Genomic DNA, 17,066 nt, shown 5'->3' with positions numbered 1-17,066 from the left:
TTCATGAGTGAGGGGAGACAAAGAAATACATAAGAGGTGTAGGCTCTCAGACAGCAGTAATTACTGTAGGGAAAAATAAAGCAGGGAAGAGGGAGGGGCCGTACCCAAGAAGACTGGTTCATTGAAAAAGTGGCATTTGAGCAAAGACTGAGGAAGGTAAGGAAGTGAGTCATGTTGATATCTGGGGAAAACATTCCGCAGAGGGAGCGGCAAGGGCGAAAAATTCAGGGCATGCTTGGTGTGTGTGAAGAGGTAGGGAGCATGTGGGATCCAGGGCTTGGGATCAGGGAATGTGGGAGAAAGGATGGTAAGTATCGAGGCTGGTGGGCGATGACGGGAACCAGACTGTGCACGTGGAGGGCTTTGTGGACCACTGGGAAGCCAGGTGCCAGTGCCAAGTAGTCAGGGAGATACGTAAGTCGGAGGAGAGGGAAAGGAGTCAAGCTGGACTGGTAGATGGAATACTACGGAAAAAGAATCCAGAGTCTGGGCAAAGAGAAAAGATGAGAAGAAGGGAAGCTAGGAATCCAGACCTAAGGACAGCAGATACAAGAACAGCAGTGATGAGCACTGCCCTGACAGAGGGCCAAGATGCTGCCATCTAAGTGGTCACCATGATCCGTCCATCCGTCTGTCCATCCATCATCCATCCCTCCCTCCATGCATTCATCACCCATCCATCTATCCGTCCATCCATTCATCCCTCCCTCTATGCATCCATCACCCCTCCATCTACCCATCCATCCACCCATTTAACAAGAGAGTACTGAAGATGTTCTGAGTGCCTAACACCGTCCCAGGCACTGGGGATGCACCCATAAAAAGATGTGATAAGTACTCTCACATGTGTCATAATCTAGTGGGAGAGAGAGAGAGAGAATGAGAGGGAGAGAGAGGCAGATACTGGTAATATAATACAGTGGCTAGGAGTTTGGGCCTCAGAGACAAAGATCACAGTCCAAATACTATCTGTGCTGCTTCCTGGCTTCAAAAGTAATTTAATGTCTCCACATTATCATCTGTGAAACAGGGATCGTAATGCCTACCTCATGGGATGATCAGATGAGATAATACATGGCAAAGATTAGCATCGAGTTAGGTTTACCGTTGCTAGTTACCTCTTAGGATGGGTGACAGGTGCCAAGATAGATTTCTGTGCAAAGTGTTGTGGACTCTGGATCTGCAACCTGGGGAAAAATCTGAGGCCAAGGGCCCCATATGGCCTTTTGAGTACCCTAAGTTGAGGGTGCCTGCTAGTGGAACCAAAAACCACTTCCTAAAGTGAGAAAACAGGTCATGCCTCACCTATGCTTCTGTTCACACCATCGTTTGCTTGGTATGGTAAGATAGTGGCTAAGACAGTAGACTTTGAAGTCCAGCGGATTTGTATTTTAAAATCAGTTCTACCACTTAAAACTCTGTGACTTTGGGCAAGCCATGTGTTTGGTCTGAGTTGTAATGTTTCACCTTTAAAATAGAGATAATAATACCCTCTTTTTATGACTTAGGGAGATCAAATAGAAAATGTATATAAAATGCTTAGCACCATACTTGACACATAATAGGCATTCAATAAATGGAAGCTAAAATTGTTGATATTAATCATAATAGCCCAAAACCAGTTATTTGCTCTTATTTCACTTTTTTTTAAAGACATATTTATTTATTTATTTATTTATTTTAGAGAGACAGAGAGAGAGAGCACACAGGGGCCAGAGGGGCAGAGGGAGAGAGAATCTCAAGCAGACTCCCGGCTGAGCATGGAACCCGACGAAGGGCTCAATCTCACAATCCCAAGATCAGGGTCCTGAGATTGCAACCTGAGCCACTACCTAGAGTCAGATGCTTAACCGACTGCACCACCCAGGCACCCCTGTTATTTCACTTATATTAAATGAGGAGGCTAGGAGGCTGAACTAGATAGTCTCTGAAATTCTTTATTTTGAACTAGATAGTCTCCAAAATTTTTTACTCTTTATTCTGTAATTTATGGTCTCCAACCAATAAGGAGAGATTGTGAGGAAATGCAAGGGTTAACCCCCTTGCAGAGTCCTGCCTGGTTCCCAATGCCCAGCGGGGGCCTTGTCAGGAGGAAACTGCTGATTCCTGCCTGCTTCTGAGCCAGAGTGAAAAGGAAGCCTACACCCTTCTCTGGCTCCAGTGGCTTGCAGAGAGACAAGCCCGGGCTAGTGACCAAAGAGCAGCAAAGGCACTGGGAGAGAGGTGACAGTCGGTGGGACCAGGACCTGAGAGAACAGCCCCTCCTCAGCCCTCCTGTCCCATCCCTGACAGTCATGGTCATTGGGTGCAACCTTTGCAGCAATATGGGCAGTGAAGCTGGAATACGAGTTGCTGCTTAAAATCCCAACAATCTCAGGAGTCCCAGACCTAGGGATCCAGAAACATTTGGTGGCCTTGGGGAGGGCAAGGGATGGGTCAGTGAAGCTGTGGTCCCACGGCTTAATTTTAGCATAATCTCTGGACTAGCATGTCTCAGATCAAGGGCTTGAGCTTTGTGCCCAGAAGACGCGTGAGGAAGAGGACTGTCACTCACCGAATGGAAGCCGTGTGCTGAAGACCGAGCTGGGCAATTGAAGTGTTACCTCGGTATAACCCTATGAAGCAAAGACGATCATCCTCATTGAGCAGATGGAAAAACAAAGGCTCACACAGACTAACTAAATTGCTTACATCTACACAACTCTGATGACAAAGCAGGAATTCGAGCTCCGTTCAGCCCATATGACTTCTGAGTCCAAGCTCTTTCTGTCCAGCCATGCTGCTGCTAAGGGAGGCCATAGTTCAAGCTCTCGCCGTTTGCGCAAAAATAAAGGGGCATCAGATATTTGGAAACCCCTGACAACATAGAGAAGAGAGAAAGAAATGCCAGTCAACTCCAAGGGCTGAGCTTCTGGAAAAAAAATATCTCCCTTTCAGTTCTGGAGATTCTAGAATCAGGAAGGGTGTAGAGAAATCCACAATCACAGACAGTTTTTTTGATTTTGCTGTCATTGCTCAAAAATGGGCTTGGTCTCTGCCTGTGCCCAGACTCTGCAGCCTTACCAGCCCCTGGAGAAAGTGGGAAGGAAACTGAAGCCCTGAATCAAGGACTTTTGAGCTAAAGAAATCTTGACCATCACTTGGTCCAATGCTTTCACCTAACAGAGGTTCAGAGAGGGTCTGTGACATACCCAGGTCACATGGGTGGATAGTGGTAGCAACAGGACTACAATTTAGATTTCTTAAGTCTTACCAGGATACCTGCTGCCTACGGTGTAGGGATGGGAAGGAAAAGCAGAAAATGTAAAAAGCGACCTGCCTTTCTTGGGAGCTAGAAATTTCCATCATTGGGTCTAGTGCTGTGCTAGTAACCATTAAATAGCTGGTTCTATGCAGGGAGAGGGGGTGGGGTGGAAATATTTGATTAGAAGTATTTGGCGATTTCTAGGGTATAAATACTCTCACCATGGCCAAGTTCAGGCCACCAGTGTGATGCTACTGACTGCAGATGTGCACGGTTACCCCTCGTGAGCTGTCCAGCATGCCACTGCTTCACTCCCTTCTTGAGGAGCTTATGCCTTCTGCTGTGTCTCCCTTTTCTCTAGTGGTTCAAGGTCATCCTTAACCTAAATGTCAGTCCCTTTGCTAAAGAATGCATACATTCACACACACACACACACACACACACACACACACTCTCTCTCTCTCTCTCTCTCTCTCTCTCTCACCATACACTCAGATACACACAAGAGCAGCTCCACCTTTCCCACTGGAGTTGGGGCAGCTGCTCTCTGGAGAACACCAAGGAATCACAAGATTCCTCACGAGGCTCTATTCCCTTGATCTGAGAAGGGAGCAGAAGGGAAGTCCCCGGTTTAGCCATCACATGCCCTGGCTCATAAACCATTTTTTCCAAGGAGGTCAGCTGTCAGTGAGTGATGCCCCAGCCTGTTCTTCCCCGGTGAGGGTGAGAGGAGGAAGCTGAAGGGAGCAGCTTGCAGGTTTCTCCCTAATGCTTTCTATGTTTCCCACAACAGTCATTTCCTTCCTCCTCTGGGATGCCTTTTCAGACCCAGGAGGAACAGCTTCTCGGGGTTCTTCCTGGCCCGGGGTCTGTAGCCTCTGCCCACAGGATTCCTGGTTAAACAGTCAGCCGGAGCATCTCAGGGGACCCATCATGACCCAGCCCCAGGCTAGGAGCTGTGCTGGCAAGACGAGCCCCTCGGCAGCCCCCGTCCTTAGGAAGCATGTAGTCTTCTTCTTCTTTTTTCTTGCAACTGAGCGATATCTTAGAAATAATCCATTTACATTCCCATTTAACAAGTCCAAGAGAGTTCATTACTGTTCTAGGTTTACACAGCCACCTAGCAGGTGAACAGAGGCCAGAATTCAGGTCTTTCTGCTTTGGGGTAAGTTCATTTTTCATTGGCTCAGGGTGGTCTTCTTTCTAAGGTGCCCTAGTGTCTCCTGAAAGATACTCTTTATTTGGGCACACCAGCAATCCCTTCAGACAGGAAGGAGACCACCTCCGGCATTGTCTTGTATTCTTGTTGCCGTAAACATGGCTGAAGACCTCGAGTGTGCAGTAGTGGAAACCGTCGTACAACTTAACAGAACTGAGGAATGGATTCTTCCATTTGCTCCTCAATAATTTTCTCAGAAAAATGGTCAAACAGTATGACAAATGAAGAAATGGAGGTTTATGCAGATGAAGTAACTTTTCCAAAGTATAAGGGCCTGTCCTGTATTATGATGATCCTTTTCAGTCTATCCTCAACGTACGATCTGATGAATGTTGGGATGGCTTGCAATGCCTTACACCCAAAGGGAGACGAGGCCTGGCAACCCAAAGCACAAACAAGAAACCCTCTCCAGCTGATAGAAATCCTGTGGTGTTGCCTCCAGACTGAGTCTCCCCTGTCTAAATAGGATATGGTCCCCAGGGACATGGAGGACATGGAAATGACCAGACAATGAGTTGAAGCAGTTATCTTTCTAGATGACCCCGGATCTCTTGGCAGAAGAGTGGATGAGTGGCTGTGGGTTAGTGCGAGGAAGCCTACAGACCCCTCTGTCTGGTTTCACGGGAGCAGGCGTAGGATTTATGAGTCATTTGGTGACATGTTTTCGTTGGAGGCATGTGTTAGGTTCCTGAACCCCAATAGTGTACCTTCTGAGGCCTGGTGTCCTCGGGCGGGTGGTTGGGTGTGGGCTAGTGTAAGGAGATTGCCCTTCCGCTGTCATTTACCCCAATTCCCTCCTTTCCCTCCAGCCGGTCCCCATCGATGACAACTTCTGTGGGCTGGACATCAACCAGCCGCTGGGAGGCTCAACTCCAGTGGAGGGCCTGACCCTTTATACCACCAGCCGGGACCGCATGACCTCAGTGGCCTCCTACGTTTACAATGGCTACAGCGTGGTTTTTGTGGGGACGAAGAGCGGCAAGCTGAAAAAGGTAAGAGTCCGTGAGCGCAGACCCCCCAGAGCTGTTCAGCTGTTGGCAGAGATTTAATACAGGTAACTCTTCCTTTCCTTGAAAAAACTAGAATGGGGGAGTAGAAAGGGGTTAATTTTGTGGCTTGTCTTCTAGCTGCTTCCTCCAGTCATTGGGGAGTGACTAGAGAAGGCCAGCATGTTTCAGTATTGTCCAGACTTCACAAAATTAGAAAGGTACCTCAGCCTGAGGGCAGCGGGGAGGAAAGAGAATCAGCCTTTATCTCCAAATCAAGTAGAACCAACACTTTGACTCTCTGTGTCATGAATCACCCACATCACAAATCCCTTGCCACCGTTCAGTTGACGGCACTGGTCAGAAGTCTTTGTTGCGTCCAAAGCAGGTGGTCAGAGCAGGTGACTGGGCCCGATTGAAAGAATCCAGGCGTGTGGTGCCTGCGTGAGAAACGACTGTCTTGCCTTTCCTCTGCCTGCAACCACAGACCCTTCCCCACCCTTCCACTCCCCGCTCAAGACTTGAGCTGCCAGGAGGAAGTCTGTGTCTTACCTCACGGCTGCCCCGGGCCCCTCTGCCAGCTGGAGGGCACTGGCTGGCCGGGGCCGGGGGCGCGGAAGGCCTCTGGCGCAGCAGGCTTGAGCCAGCAGCTTGTTCCTGCTTGTCTAGAGCTCAGGGTGCAGAGAGGAGCCCGGTCTGGTTCATTACGTGGGATTCCGGCAGCCACATTCTTTCCCGTTCTAGCTCATCCCTCTGCCCATGCTCACCGTCCTGCCTCCTTTCCCCAGTCCCGCCACCTGTGGGCCGAGGCCCGTGCAAGACCTCAGCACGTCTCACCCTTTGGTGTTAACACCCCCCGGCAGCTCTTTCCCCCAAACCCATTTAGAGCCCCGGGAGAGAGGTCTTTCGGGAATGTGGAAGGACGGGTGGCGAGGAGCGAGCCTGAGGAAGGGTTTGCTTGTTCTGCTTGTTCGGAGTCGCTGCCAGAGGAGGTGAGACAACTGGTCTAGGTTTGTGTGGAGGAGCTCAGCTGTCCAGACAGCTTCTGGTTCTCACGATGCAAAGGCCCTTTAACCCTTTTCTGGCTCTGCTGAAGGTTACTACTTCTTCCGGTCCTGGGACCATGGACCTTGGCTTGGCCTTTAGGCCCATGGAAGAGAGTATGGATGTGGTTCCTGCCTTTGCCTTTCCAGAATTTAGGGGGAGGGGAGGGAGTTGCTTTACTCTTATTCTACCAAGATTTAAAAGCGGCATATTCCACTGGGCCAGTGTGGAATTTAGCGTGGGCCCCTGAGTAGTGTGGGCTACTTCCCTGCGGGGTTTCTCCCTGTACTGGCAGGTAGATAGCGCTTTGCATGGGGGCATTGGGCCAAGGAGCCTACAGGAGTTGAAGTCCAGCCTGAACTCTCTCTGTCAAGCCGTGTGCCCGAGGATACCATCATCCACCCAGAGGGGCTCCCCTTACTAAGTCGTCCGCCCACAGAGACCACCTTTTTCTCTAATGCACAAAGGCTTGCCAAGGGTCAAGGTACCCACCGTGAGGCTGGCGCTCCGCACCTTCCCCTGTTCCTCCAGCGCCTTCACTCACCATTCTGGATCATTTGTGTGACTGTCTCCTTTATTCTCTCAAAAGTTCTGTTAAAGGCAGGGGTCATGCTCCATTCGTATATATTTACCTCCTTCTGCCTAATTCTTTCACCAAGTGTTCACACATGGGTTAGGCCCCCAAACTGCTTTTGAGAAAGAGAACCGTTCTAAGAAATCTTCGAGAGCATCTTGCCCGATACATTCATGGCTGGGCAGGGAAACTGAGGCCCTTAAGCACAGAGACGAGGACAAGTCGCTTCTTGCCCTGACACTCAATTTGGCATCCTTTTTACCCTAAGAGGCAGCCACGGAGCATGGGATGGAGGCCGAGAATGATCTTCAGGTCCAGGCTTGCCAAGGAGTTCAGCCAGGGACTTGTGCCTCCGTTCTCGTCAGTCCTGGGTGTGCGTTCAGGAATGAACGGTTGCTGACCGGGGGGATAAGGACTGGATAAGCGCAGAGAGGTCCGGCCAGATGCAAAGGAACCCTCGTGCGGACCTTCGCAGTCAGCAGTCCCCGTCCCAGCCCCGGTATCTCTTTGCATCTTGTGCATCACACCCGGGGCGCTGCTTGGGGCATCTTTCCCAACCACACACCCAAGTTAGCCAAACACTCTCGGCCTTGCTGGAATCCTGGCGGACCAGTCGCTGTGGAGGCAAGTCAGCGGGTTCAAGGGCAAGGCTAGGGGCGTGGCTGCCCACGGCTTGTTCCAACCTGCAAGGTGGCCGCTCCTTCTCAGTCTTCACTTGGCCTTTCTTTGACTGTTTCTATGAGCTCATATCATATTATCTCTCCTTCTCCTGTGCAGCCGCCCTTCCTTTCCACCCACACTCCTTCAAGGCACCTGATACTTGCACCCCGGCTCCCACTGGCCTCCCGTTTACCCACCCGCCTGCCCCCACCCTCTTCAGCCCATGAGGAATTTGTGGAATGTCCCCAGGAAACTCTACCATGGCCCAGGCCCCATAGCTCTTTCAACACAGGAAGGAAAATAAAGAAAAAAAAAAAAAAAAACAGCTAAGCGTTTGGAGAGGGGAGGGAAGCAGGGTGCGTCAGAACTGGTCACTTCTTCCCTGCCTGACCAGGCGTCTGTCGGACTGTCCAGCTCTCAGCCACTACAGCCATCGGAACAGGATGTTCATGTGGGGAAGTGTAGAGGGCGCAGAGACCGTGCATGACCATGAGGGGCTCTGACATGCTGTGACGCATACTTGCTTATACACTGTTCTCTGCTAGACACTGGAGGAACATCACAGACGAGGCCTTCTGAACCCCAAGCCTGTGGAAGGAATGGGCAGAATAAGGATGAGACCTCAAAGCCAAGAGGGGGTCATATCTGCATCAGCTAAGGGTCAGTGCACTACAGGTGGTAAAAAGACAGGCCATGGCCCACCACAGGGATGGAACAATGGCAGAGAAACTAACCACTATGGTGCAGTTGATCTTGAAAGCTTTATTGAGGAGGAAGAGTACCAGGATTTGGGACTGAGAAACTAATGAATGGGCCGATGGGTGAGAGAGAGAAGGGCATTCCAGACCTCGGGTGCCACACTGAGAAGGTACAGAGCATGTACCCGGAAGGTCCAGAGTACGCAGGGAAGGGGGGGTTGTAGGATTGGTGAGGGGAAGGTCCAGGTGGTGCACCGCAAGGGTCCAGCCCTGAGAGGACCAAGTGAAAAGGATTTTGGGATTTTTGTTGACCACAAGGTCAAGAGGAGCCGCCTGGGTGTTGCGGATTTCCCCAAATTAATTAGTCCTCTCTGCTCTAATAGGAGGATCATTTCCAGGTCATGAGACATGGTAGAGTTATGCCATGTGAAGAATTTTTTTTTTAAGATTTTATTTATTCACTCGACAGACAGAGCTTACAAGTAGGCAGAGAGTCAGGCAGAGAGAGAGAGAGGTGGAAGCAGGCTCCCCGGTGAGCAGAGAGCTTGATGCAGGGCTCGATTCCAGGACCCTGAGATCATGACCTGAGCCGAAGGCAGAGGCTCAACCCACTGAGCCACTCGGGTGCCCTGTGAAGAATATTTTTAAAAGGATAGTAACTCAAAGAAAGGAGTAGAGGAGGAAACAAAACAGCTTTCTGCAGATAATACAATTTAGAGTATTTATTTTATATCAGGTGTTATTCTAAGAACTTTACATCTGCTACCTCATTTAATCTTGATATAATTCTGTGAGGTAGGTGCTGTTATCACTTCCATTTTATGGATGAAGAAATAGAGTCCCAGACATTCATCTGAGGCCACAGAGCTAGTAAATGGCAGAGTGAGAATCTGAATCTTCATCGTCTGGTTTCGACGTTCACATGCTTAGTCTACAAGCTGTGGAAGATGAACTAGACTTTCGTAGTATGGCTGCAGAGGGCAGAAGAGAACCTGTAAGCAGGAGTTACAGTAAAACACATACCATAAGGAGGAAGTTTCTGGTGGCCAGACTGTCCCAACATGGGAAGAATTGACTCCAGAAGGAATGGAGCTCCCAGACATGGAAATTTCCAAGTCACCAACCAGGGGTGCTGTGGCGGGGCTCCTGCACCAGCCACGTGATCCTTATGCTGCCACGGTTCCTCTGACAGGCGTCAAGGGAGGGCAGGCTGTGGCGGAAACAGGGAAGCCGAGGCACTCTCGGTGTGGGCTTTGAAGTCACGGACTGGGTTCAGCTTGCTCTCGGAATGCAGCAGAAAGCCGTAAGGGTCAAGGAAGAGGTGTAGAGTACAGACAGGACAGGGCATGGGCAAGATGGTGAGGGCAGGCAGGCCTTGCGGGGGCGGAGAGGGCGGGGATATAAAGGAGGGGAAAACGGGTTTATTCTGGGGCTGGGCACCATGGTGTCGTGGCTGAGGGCAGGCTGAGCAGCCAGAGAAGAGAGGCAGGGAGCTCGTGCCAAAGCAGATGGAGGAGGACCAGTGGCATCGGGAACTGCAGACTCACTGACTAAGATGTCCCAGCTTGAAGGGAGGAGCCCAGGAGGCGGTCGGAGCACAGTTGTGGGGAGAAGGAGGGAAGGAGGGGGGCTAAGAAGACAGAAGCTGACAGGACACGGGAGGGAGGACTCTCTCCAGGTTTGGGGAGGAGTCCCTCTGGTTCCTTGATGACTGCTGAAGCTTCTGTCTCTGTCCCAGCTATGTGTCTCTGCAGGCCTCCCCTCCCCTCCCCTCCCCGGGCCTTACCCAGCAGGAGTTGGTGGCTTTCTGTTCTGTCTCCCCACTGGAAACAGACTGGTAACGCACCCTTTAGACTGCCCCTCCAGGCATGGGGAGGAGCACCTTCCTCAGGCCCCTCCCAGCAGGCAGTCTCGCCCTGATGGCATCCAACATGGGAGCAGCTACTAACTCATGTGTCCCCTTGAGGTTCCCAGATGCTGAAGGACAGGGACCCTCTCTTTCATATTTATGTCCCCCTTCCCCACGGCCCGACCCCACATCGCTCACGCATTAGGTGCTCATTAAATTTCTCTCCAGTGTACGGGGTGCCGCCTTCCTATGCCCGGCACCTAGGTGCACTGACCGTGAGAGAACGAGACGCCGAGAGTGACTGCTGTTGACGTGGCTGGTTGCAAGGGAAGGAAGTTATGCTGTGGTAGATATGTCAGGGGGAGGGGGGCGGCAGTGGGAGGAGGCATCAAGAAAATGGGGGAGCCTGGTGGGTAACAGGAAAAGAGTTTACGAACAACATTTGGAAGAGGGTGGGCGGTCCTCTTAGACACAGTGCCCGGGGTGGAAGAAGGGGACAGTGTTTACTCTGTTGCCTGGAGATCCCCAGAATAGCATGGCCGGCCATCTGCCTCCTTTGGATCAGACTCGGGCCCGCTGACGGCGGGGAGCAGGTGCAGAGGCCCAGGTAGCCACTGCCCTGGCCCCACCCTGCCAGCCCTCCCCTCCGGTGACAGGACTCTTGGGCAGTTTTAGAAATCTGCAGAGACTTAGCCCTTTTCAAGTTCTGGGGAGAGCCCTGGCCTCTTTTAACACCACCTCCTTTCCCATTAGCTAACCAGCATGGCCTCGGAAATGCCTGTGAAATTCTTGAGGAAAATTCTGTCTTTCCCTAAGGGACATACCGACCAACCCAAGGTCCCTGCCGTCCGCAGCCCACAGGAAGCCCTGACTTCCCAAGCCCATTCTTTTTCTGATTTCACAAAGGGTTTACTAAGCAAAGCCAGGAAAACTGGAGCTCCTTGCAGTGGCAGCTTGGGCGCTGGACAAAGATCCACCGAGAGCACCGAAGTCATCATTCTCCTGAGCCCCAGGGCTATTATCAGCTTTGTGGTACCACTGATTATCTACAAGACACTTTCCTATGGGTCTTTCCGTCTTCTGAGAATACTTCAAGTAAATACGGTGACTGCCTCTTGCATCTCCGCCCCATTTTACAGATGTGGAAAACAGAGCCACAGAGATCCGAAGTGTCCTCCCTAAGGTGACACGGCCCCTCTGCTGGAAATAATGACATTGGCCTTTATACTTCCTCCCCAAACACACGGAAGTTCCTAACCTGTTACTTGACTTCCTCCTGGGGTGGAGCTGTCTTGGCGGACAAGAGGCCAAAACCGATGAAAAGCTGAGAAACATGCTTTTCTGTCTGTGCCAACGCCACCAAACAATAGCCACTCGTTCCTCTGAGTGGAAATGATTCACTCATTTCTCAGTGTGAACCCTGGTTTGAGTCAACAACCGGGGCTGTGGGTCCAAGTCTAGGCGACCTCGTGGCTCTCCTGGCACTTGTGACGGCTGACCCGAAGCCCTGACCGCCTCGGGCATCTCAGCAGGGCGGGGGGGTTGGGGTCCGGGGCAGCAGACACCCTCTCCCACTTCCCTGGAGCCTGCAGAGAAGAGTCAGGTGGTGGCCCCGAGCTCACCACTACATCCCGGGTAATGAGTTTGGCTCTCTGCCCAGCCTCCTGCCGCCAAACGCGCTGTTTGTTTTGTTGTTTTATAGGCCTCTTGGGTCCCAAGCACTGGTCTCCTGGAAGCTGGGAACCGCAGCACTCTGTTGGCACCCGGAAGGAGGCATATTTTTACAGAATCCCCCCAGACCCCCCTCCCCTGGCCACCACATCCCTCTGTTTGACCATGACAGGTGTAGAAAGGCAGGGTATGGGTTTCCATCCAGAGCCCCAGCTGCCCCCACCCCGGCGAGGAGACCCTGATCTCCCAGAGCCACTCTGAAAGGGGAGATGTTAAAGGTTCGCTTATTTTTTGCGCCTTTTGTGATGCCCCACAGAGACTCCCATTCTGGACGGTCCCTGTAGGAGGCACAGGCCGTGTGCCCGACAGGCCTCTCTGCCGTCCAAGAGGGAGCCCCTGGGGCTCGAGGCTTTATCTCAGGACAGGTGAAACTCAGGGAACTGGGTTTCAGGGACGGGGTGGAGGAGGGGTGAGGATTCAAGCTCACAGAATCCAGGTGACCCACATAAGGCCAGGCAGCATTTGTCAGGGACCAAGGTGCTGATATTTACAGGGCTCTCATCTTTGGGAAAATACAGAGCACATCTTTTCAGGCCATTGAGGCATGCTTGCCCGTGGATAGAGGACGTGCACACGTATGTGGGTTTGGAGGGGACCTCCAAAGGCCACTGGTTCCGTTCCTCTGCCTTCAGGTAGAAACTGATTTGCATAAGCACGCATAGGTGGCTTACGGGATATGTCCTGACGCTCGGCCGCTTTCTTTGTCTGTAACACGTGAGCAGTGACAGTACTCGCCTCGCGAGCTTCTGCTGAGAATTCAGTCCAGTGATTCGTTGTTGAGCCAAGAATGACTGAGTACCTACTGTGTGCCATTGTCTGGGTATACAGTAGAGAACAAAGCTGTCAAAATGCCTGCCCTCGGGAAGATTTTATCTCCCTGTCCAAAGACAGACTGAAAAGAAAAGAGTAAGTCAGCACAACATATAGTATGTTTGGAAGAGAGTAGGGGCTGGTAGAAAAAAACAGAGCATGGTGAAATAATTCCTGTACAGTATGGTGTGGGATCTGAGCGTATTTGCTCTTAAATATCACTACTATTGCGACTTTAACACATGAGCCTCGATTTTCTTCTTCTGTGGAGTGGGGTAGCAATAAACACTTTTGCATAGTTGTTGGAAGGACCAAATGAAATCGTGTACGGAAAGTACTTCCTATTAAGTGCTTGTCACAAAAGTGCTTTGCGTTATTATTACTAACTGCTTTGAGGCTTTCCCCAAATCCCACTTCTTGTCTGGTTCTCTGGGGGAGTGGAGCTGTCAGATCAGCCTCCTTTTTTAGTGACATGTTTGCAAGGTCAGAGGGAGGAAGAGAATCCTGCCCTCTTCCCCTCCCCAGCCCTGAGTCATGGGAAAAAATACTTCGAAGACTAGACCAGCTGAGCCGAACTAATCTAATCCTGCTGGACATTGGCATCCAGCTGCATTAGTCACCAGTGAGAGCTTTCTGAGAGTTGCACAAACAATATGAACGGACCCCTCCCCAGGGCGGGGCTGGGGGAAGTGGCCAGCTGCTCTTGCCGCTTAGCAGAATGAACTACAACAGAGCCCTTCTCTGTCCCGTGCGTGCTCCCAAGCCAACCGCCATGTCCTAGGGCTGTCCATTCTGCCTCGGATTAACTATGGAGGTTGGGGGCGGGTCGGGGGCGCTCAGTTTCCTCCGCTGGCCCCCTGATGCCTGCATGGCAGACACAGCAGATATAAAGAACCTGATACAGAGCCCGAGGCGTGGTAGGTGCTTAATAAATGATGGCCGTTGCTGCTGTTGCTACGAATGTGACTCTCACGCGTCTTATTGCTGCCACCACTTCTGTGCTGTTATCAGGCTCTTCTTCCGGGGCCCAGATCCCCCAGGTTTCTATTAGCTCATTATTCCCATGCCATTTTCTGATGACTAGGAAAGGCTGGGATATTTCTCTGCTCTGTTGCAGAGGTTGATACAGAAATTCAGAGAGGTTAAGGACTGGCTCTGGGTCACAGGGATGATCGAGGGAAGATGTGGGAACTGGAACCAGAGCTACAAGTATTTCAGGTGGGGATGGGCCCAGCAGATGCTTAGGTCACTTCTGTGGTTCAAGAGGATGAAGCCAGAAGCTTGCAGCTGCTTGAACTTCTGTTTCCTTCTTATCATGTGTCCTTTCATCATGTGGCTCAGAGAAGCAGGAAATCCATGGAGACGCGTGGTGGTGAAGGTCAACCTGAGTTTCTGTCCTTTGGAGCCCTTCCTAGGATTCTGTCCCTCTCCGGCCACAGGAGAAAGGTCTCTAGGCTCCAGGGTGGGGTAGACGTTCAGGAGCCAGATCCTCTGTGGCTGCCCCAATCAGCCACCACTCATATACCGTGTTCTGGGATTTTAAATCAAACGCTACTGCCACCAGCCAGGTGTCCCCACCTAACCTGGAAGGAGCAATGGCACCCACAGGCTTTAGTAACTAATCAGGGATTCTCACCTTTATAGTTCAAGGTAGGTGAGAGCACGGCCCGGAGGGGCCGGGGAGAAGGTGGACTCCCTCATACAAGGTTAGAAGCTCACCCTGATTTTATACCTAGAAAGGGTCTCAGAAAACTGGTCCAGACAAAGATTTTGGGCCAGTGAGATTATTTATTGTTATATTTTCTACTAAGACAGCTGATGCCTACATCCGTTCAAAATCACCCAGGTTCTTAGCATTAGAGACAAGACTCGAATTCAGGTGCTTCAAGTCCAGTGTTTGGTCCCTTCTCTCTCTGGCATATGGAGGAATGTTCTCTCTGCACAAAACACCAGATACAACTCCACCTCTCCCTGACATACAAGCATTCCCTAAGCAGAACCTGTGGGATCATTCTCCCCGGGACAAGGGTCTGGCTGAGCTTCCTGTCGTGGGCCTGACCACATAGCCTTGCTTTGGGGTGACCAGCATCCCCAAGCCCTCTCTGCGTGCTTGAGGATCTTAGCAGGTCCCGGCCAGCAAGGAGGCCTGCTTGACCACAGAATGCTTGCGTTGGGGCTAAGGTGTTCTGACCTATCAGAGGGACACTGAATCGGGAATCTCAGGTCTCACATGTTTGTCCTCTCTAGGCATACCATTTTGTGGTGGGGGGGATTGTATTATCAATCAAGCACTTACTATGTGCTAAGTACTGAGCTAAGTGTTTTTCAGTGAAGTATCTTAATACCTTTGTAAGTGAAGGATCCATACTCTTTTCCGTGTGAATAAACTGAGGTTCAACAAAGTGAAATAACTTGGCAGTGACGGGGCTTCTCAGTGGAGAGCTGGAGCCTGAGTCCAGGCCTGTGCTCTGGTCCGCCCTGGCTTTGAGCACTCGGTTGGTCTTCTCTTCGATCCCATGGGTCCCTCTGTAACCTACCACCTGCCCTTCAGAGAGAGGCAAGGAGGGGCACGAGAGAAGCACGGAAGGGCTAACGCTTTGCACTCCTTCCGGCAAAAGTGCCCTGGGAACCCGGGACATGGCAGCTGTCACCTCGGCACACGCTGCCTTGTGTCACCCCCTCGGGCCTCGTCCTCCCCCTCCCCACCCATCTCAGCCCAGGCCACAATGGATGGGGTGGCAGCCCTTTGTGCCACACACAGTCCCCAGCTGACTCCCCTTTCTCCAGGCATCATTGTTTGCCTTGAGCTTTCTGAAGGGAAGACAAAGGAGTGTTGCTGACAAGGCCAAGAGCTGCTGTGTAAAGCGTGGGGGCCTCGGCCCATCACCCGTGCATCCCTCCGAGGCCCCGGGCTCTTCTTCAAAGATGCTGTCTGGGATCTTTTGTGTGCCAGTCATACCCATTCAGAGCTGGCAGGGCAAAGGTTCCAGGGGGGTGGTTGGAGGACACTGAAAAATGGAGTCATTTTGATCTGGCGAAATTGGAAGAGACATTAATGCAATAGTTAACCGCAAACCTCCGCTAGGGGGATGGGCCCGAATGCTTGTTCTCTGTTTATGGGGCTTATGCAGTTCCATCAATATTGATGCCTGATGCCTTTGATTCTGACACTAATCATTGCTATGAATTAAATTTGCAGCCATATAATTAGGATTGCTATTAATAGGGCCCTGAGCTAAGCACTACGATGCCACGTGTCTTTTTCTTGATAGAGAATGGCATCCTTGGAACTCTGCTAATGGGGCGCACCTGGGATTTGCCAAGAATGATGTGAAAATTATACATTCTATATTTGTGTTGGGCCTTTACTGAAATACCAGCAAGCCAAGGTGAGGCCGGAGGAAAGGTTCCCTCCTGCCCACTGCTGTGGACAGCGACGAGGTGTGTCTCCAGCTCTGTAAAGTCGGTAGAAATGGCTATTTCAGAGCCTATTGTGGTTGCTCGTGGTCAAGCCTCCAGCAGGAAGGTGGGAGATCATGGTCAAGCTCATAATCAGGAAGGTCTTCCCTAAATCTAATCTACTAAGAGTCAGCTTAGGCTGAGAGACTGAATCTTCTGTTTCAGACTTTAAGGTGGCCATGAGTCAACTAAGGGAAAAAGAATGTTTCTTTAAGCTCTAAGCTTGGTTGAAAGATCTACGCCAAGCCCCTGCTGGGGCTATTGAGAGGCCCAATTGGACAGATGATTAGGCAAGACCCCTACTCACAACTGATCTCAAGGCCCCTCTCCCTGAGAGCTCCCTGGACCACAGAGCACCAGCTAACCTCATACCTAAAAGAACCTGCTGCTACCCGTGATGGGAAAGAATGACAAGATTCTTCTCTGGGTAAATTTGTAGCATATTTATTTACTGGGGAGCCCTGCCTGTGATTATGATCAGGCCCCCAGTTCAAGAGTGCCCCATTGCCCCATTCACCCTCAATCTGAGTAATTCATCACACACCCAAGGCTTCTCAAGCCTCTGCTAAGATAGAACATGTGGGAACGCCCCCACCCCCTGCCTTATCACTTAGAATAACAATATGTGCCCCTCGACAGAAGGGATGCATTAGTCCCTGCTCTTTTGACCTTCAAACTGAGTTTAATTTTCCTCCAAATCATCATTTATTGATTTTTTTTTCCCTTTCATATTTTTAAGTCGTCATGAGAAGACAGTGGTTTGAGCTCACGTCCTCTCCCTACTATTTATAA

The 17,066-nt window shown here is 51.1% G+C and overlaps 1 protein-coding gene and 1 long non-coding RNA gene across 4 annotated transcripts in view; one reads left to right on the top strand and one right to left on the bottom strand.

Moving 5' to 3' along the window:
• PLXNA2 (plexin A2) overlaps positions 1-17,066 on the top strand; it is a 212,270-nt gene that overhangs the window by 26,517 nt on the left and 168,687 nt on the right. The window contains exon 3 of the mRNA XM_032318661.1: positions 5,273-5,455. Within this exon, the coding sequence (XP_032174552.1) occupies positions 5,273-5,455 (183 nt within the window). The remainder of the gene's footprint in view (positions 1-5,272; positions 5,456-17,066) is intronic.
• LOC116576451 lies at positions 9,019-10,775 on the bottom strand. Of its 3 annotated transcripts, none has more exons than XR_004280162.1 (5): positions 10,473-10,774; positions 10,212-10,341; positions 9,550-9,989; positions 9,192-9,417; positions 9,019-9,054 (listed from the first exon to the last, which is right to left on the bottom strand). It is a non-coding gene; the product is annotated as an uncharacterized LOC116576451 (long non-coding RNA). The 3 variants fall into 3 exon arrangements; XR_004280163.1 differs by lacking the exon at positions 9,019-9,054 and having other exon boundaries at positions 9,082-9,417; positions 9,550-9,707; positions 9,866-9,989; positions 10,473-10,775; XR_004280161.1 differs by lacking the exon at positions 9,019-9,054 and having other exon boundaries at positions 9,080-9,417; positions 10,473-10,775.

The sequence above is a fragment of the Mustela erminea genome, chromosome 17 (assembly GCF_009829155.1).
Source record: "Mustela erminea isolate mMusErm1 chromosome 17, mMusErm1.Pri, whole genome shotgun sequence".
Classification (NCBI taxonomy): domain Eukaryota; kingdom Metazoa; phylum Chordata; class Mammalia; order Carnivora; family Mustelidae; genus Mustela; species Mustela erminea.
This window is presented reverse-complemented; position numbering and strand designations above follow the sequence as displayed.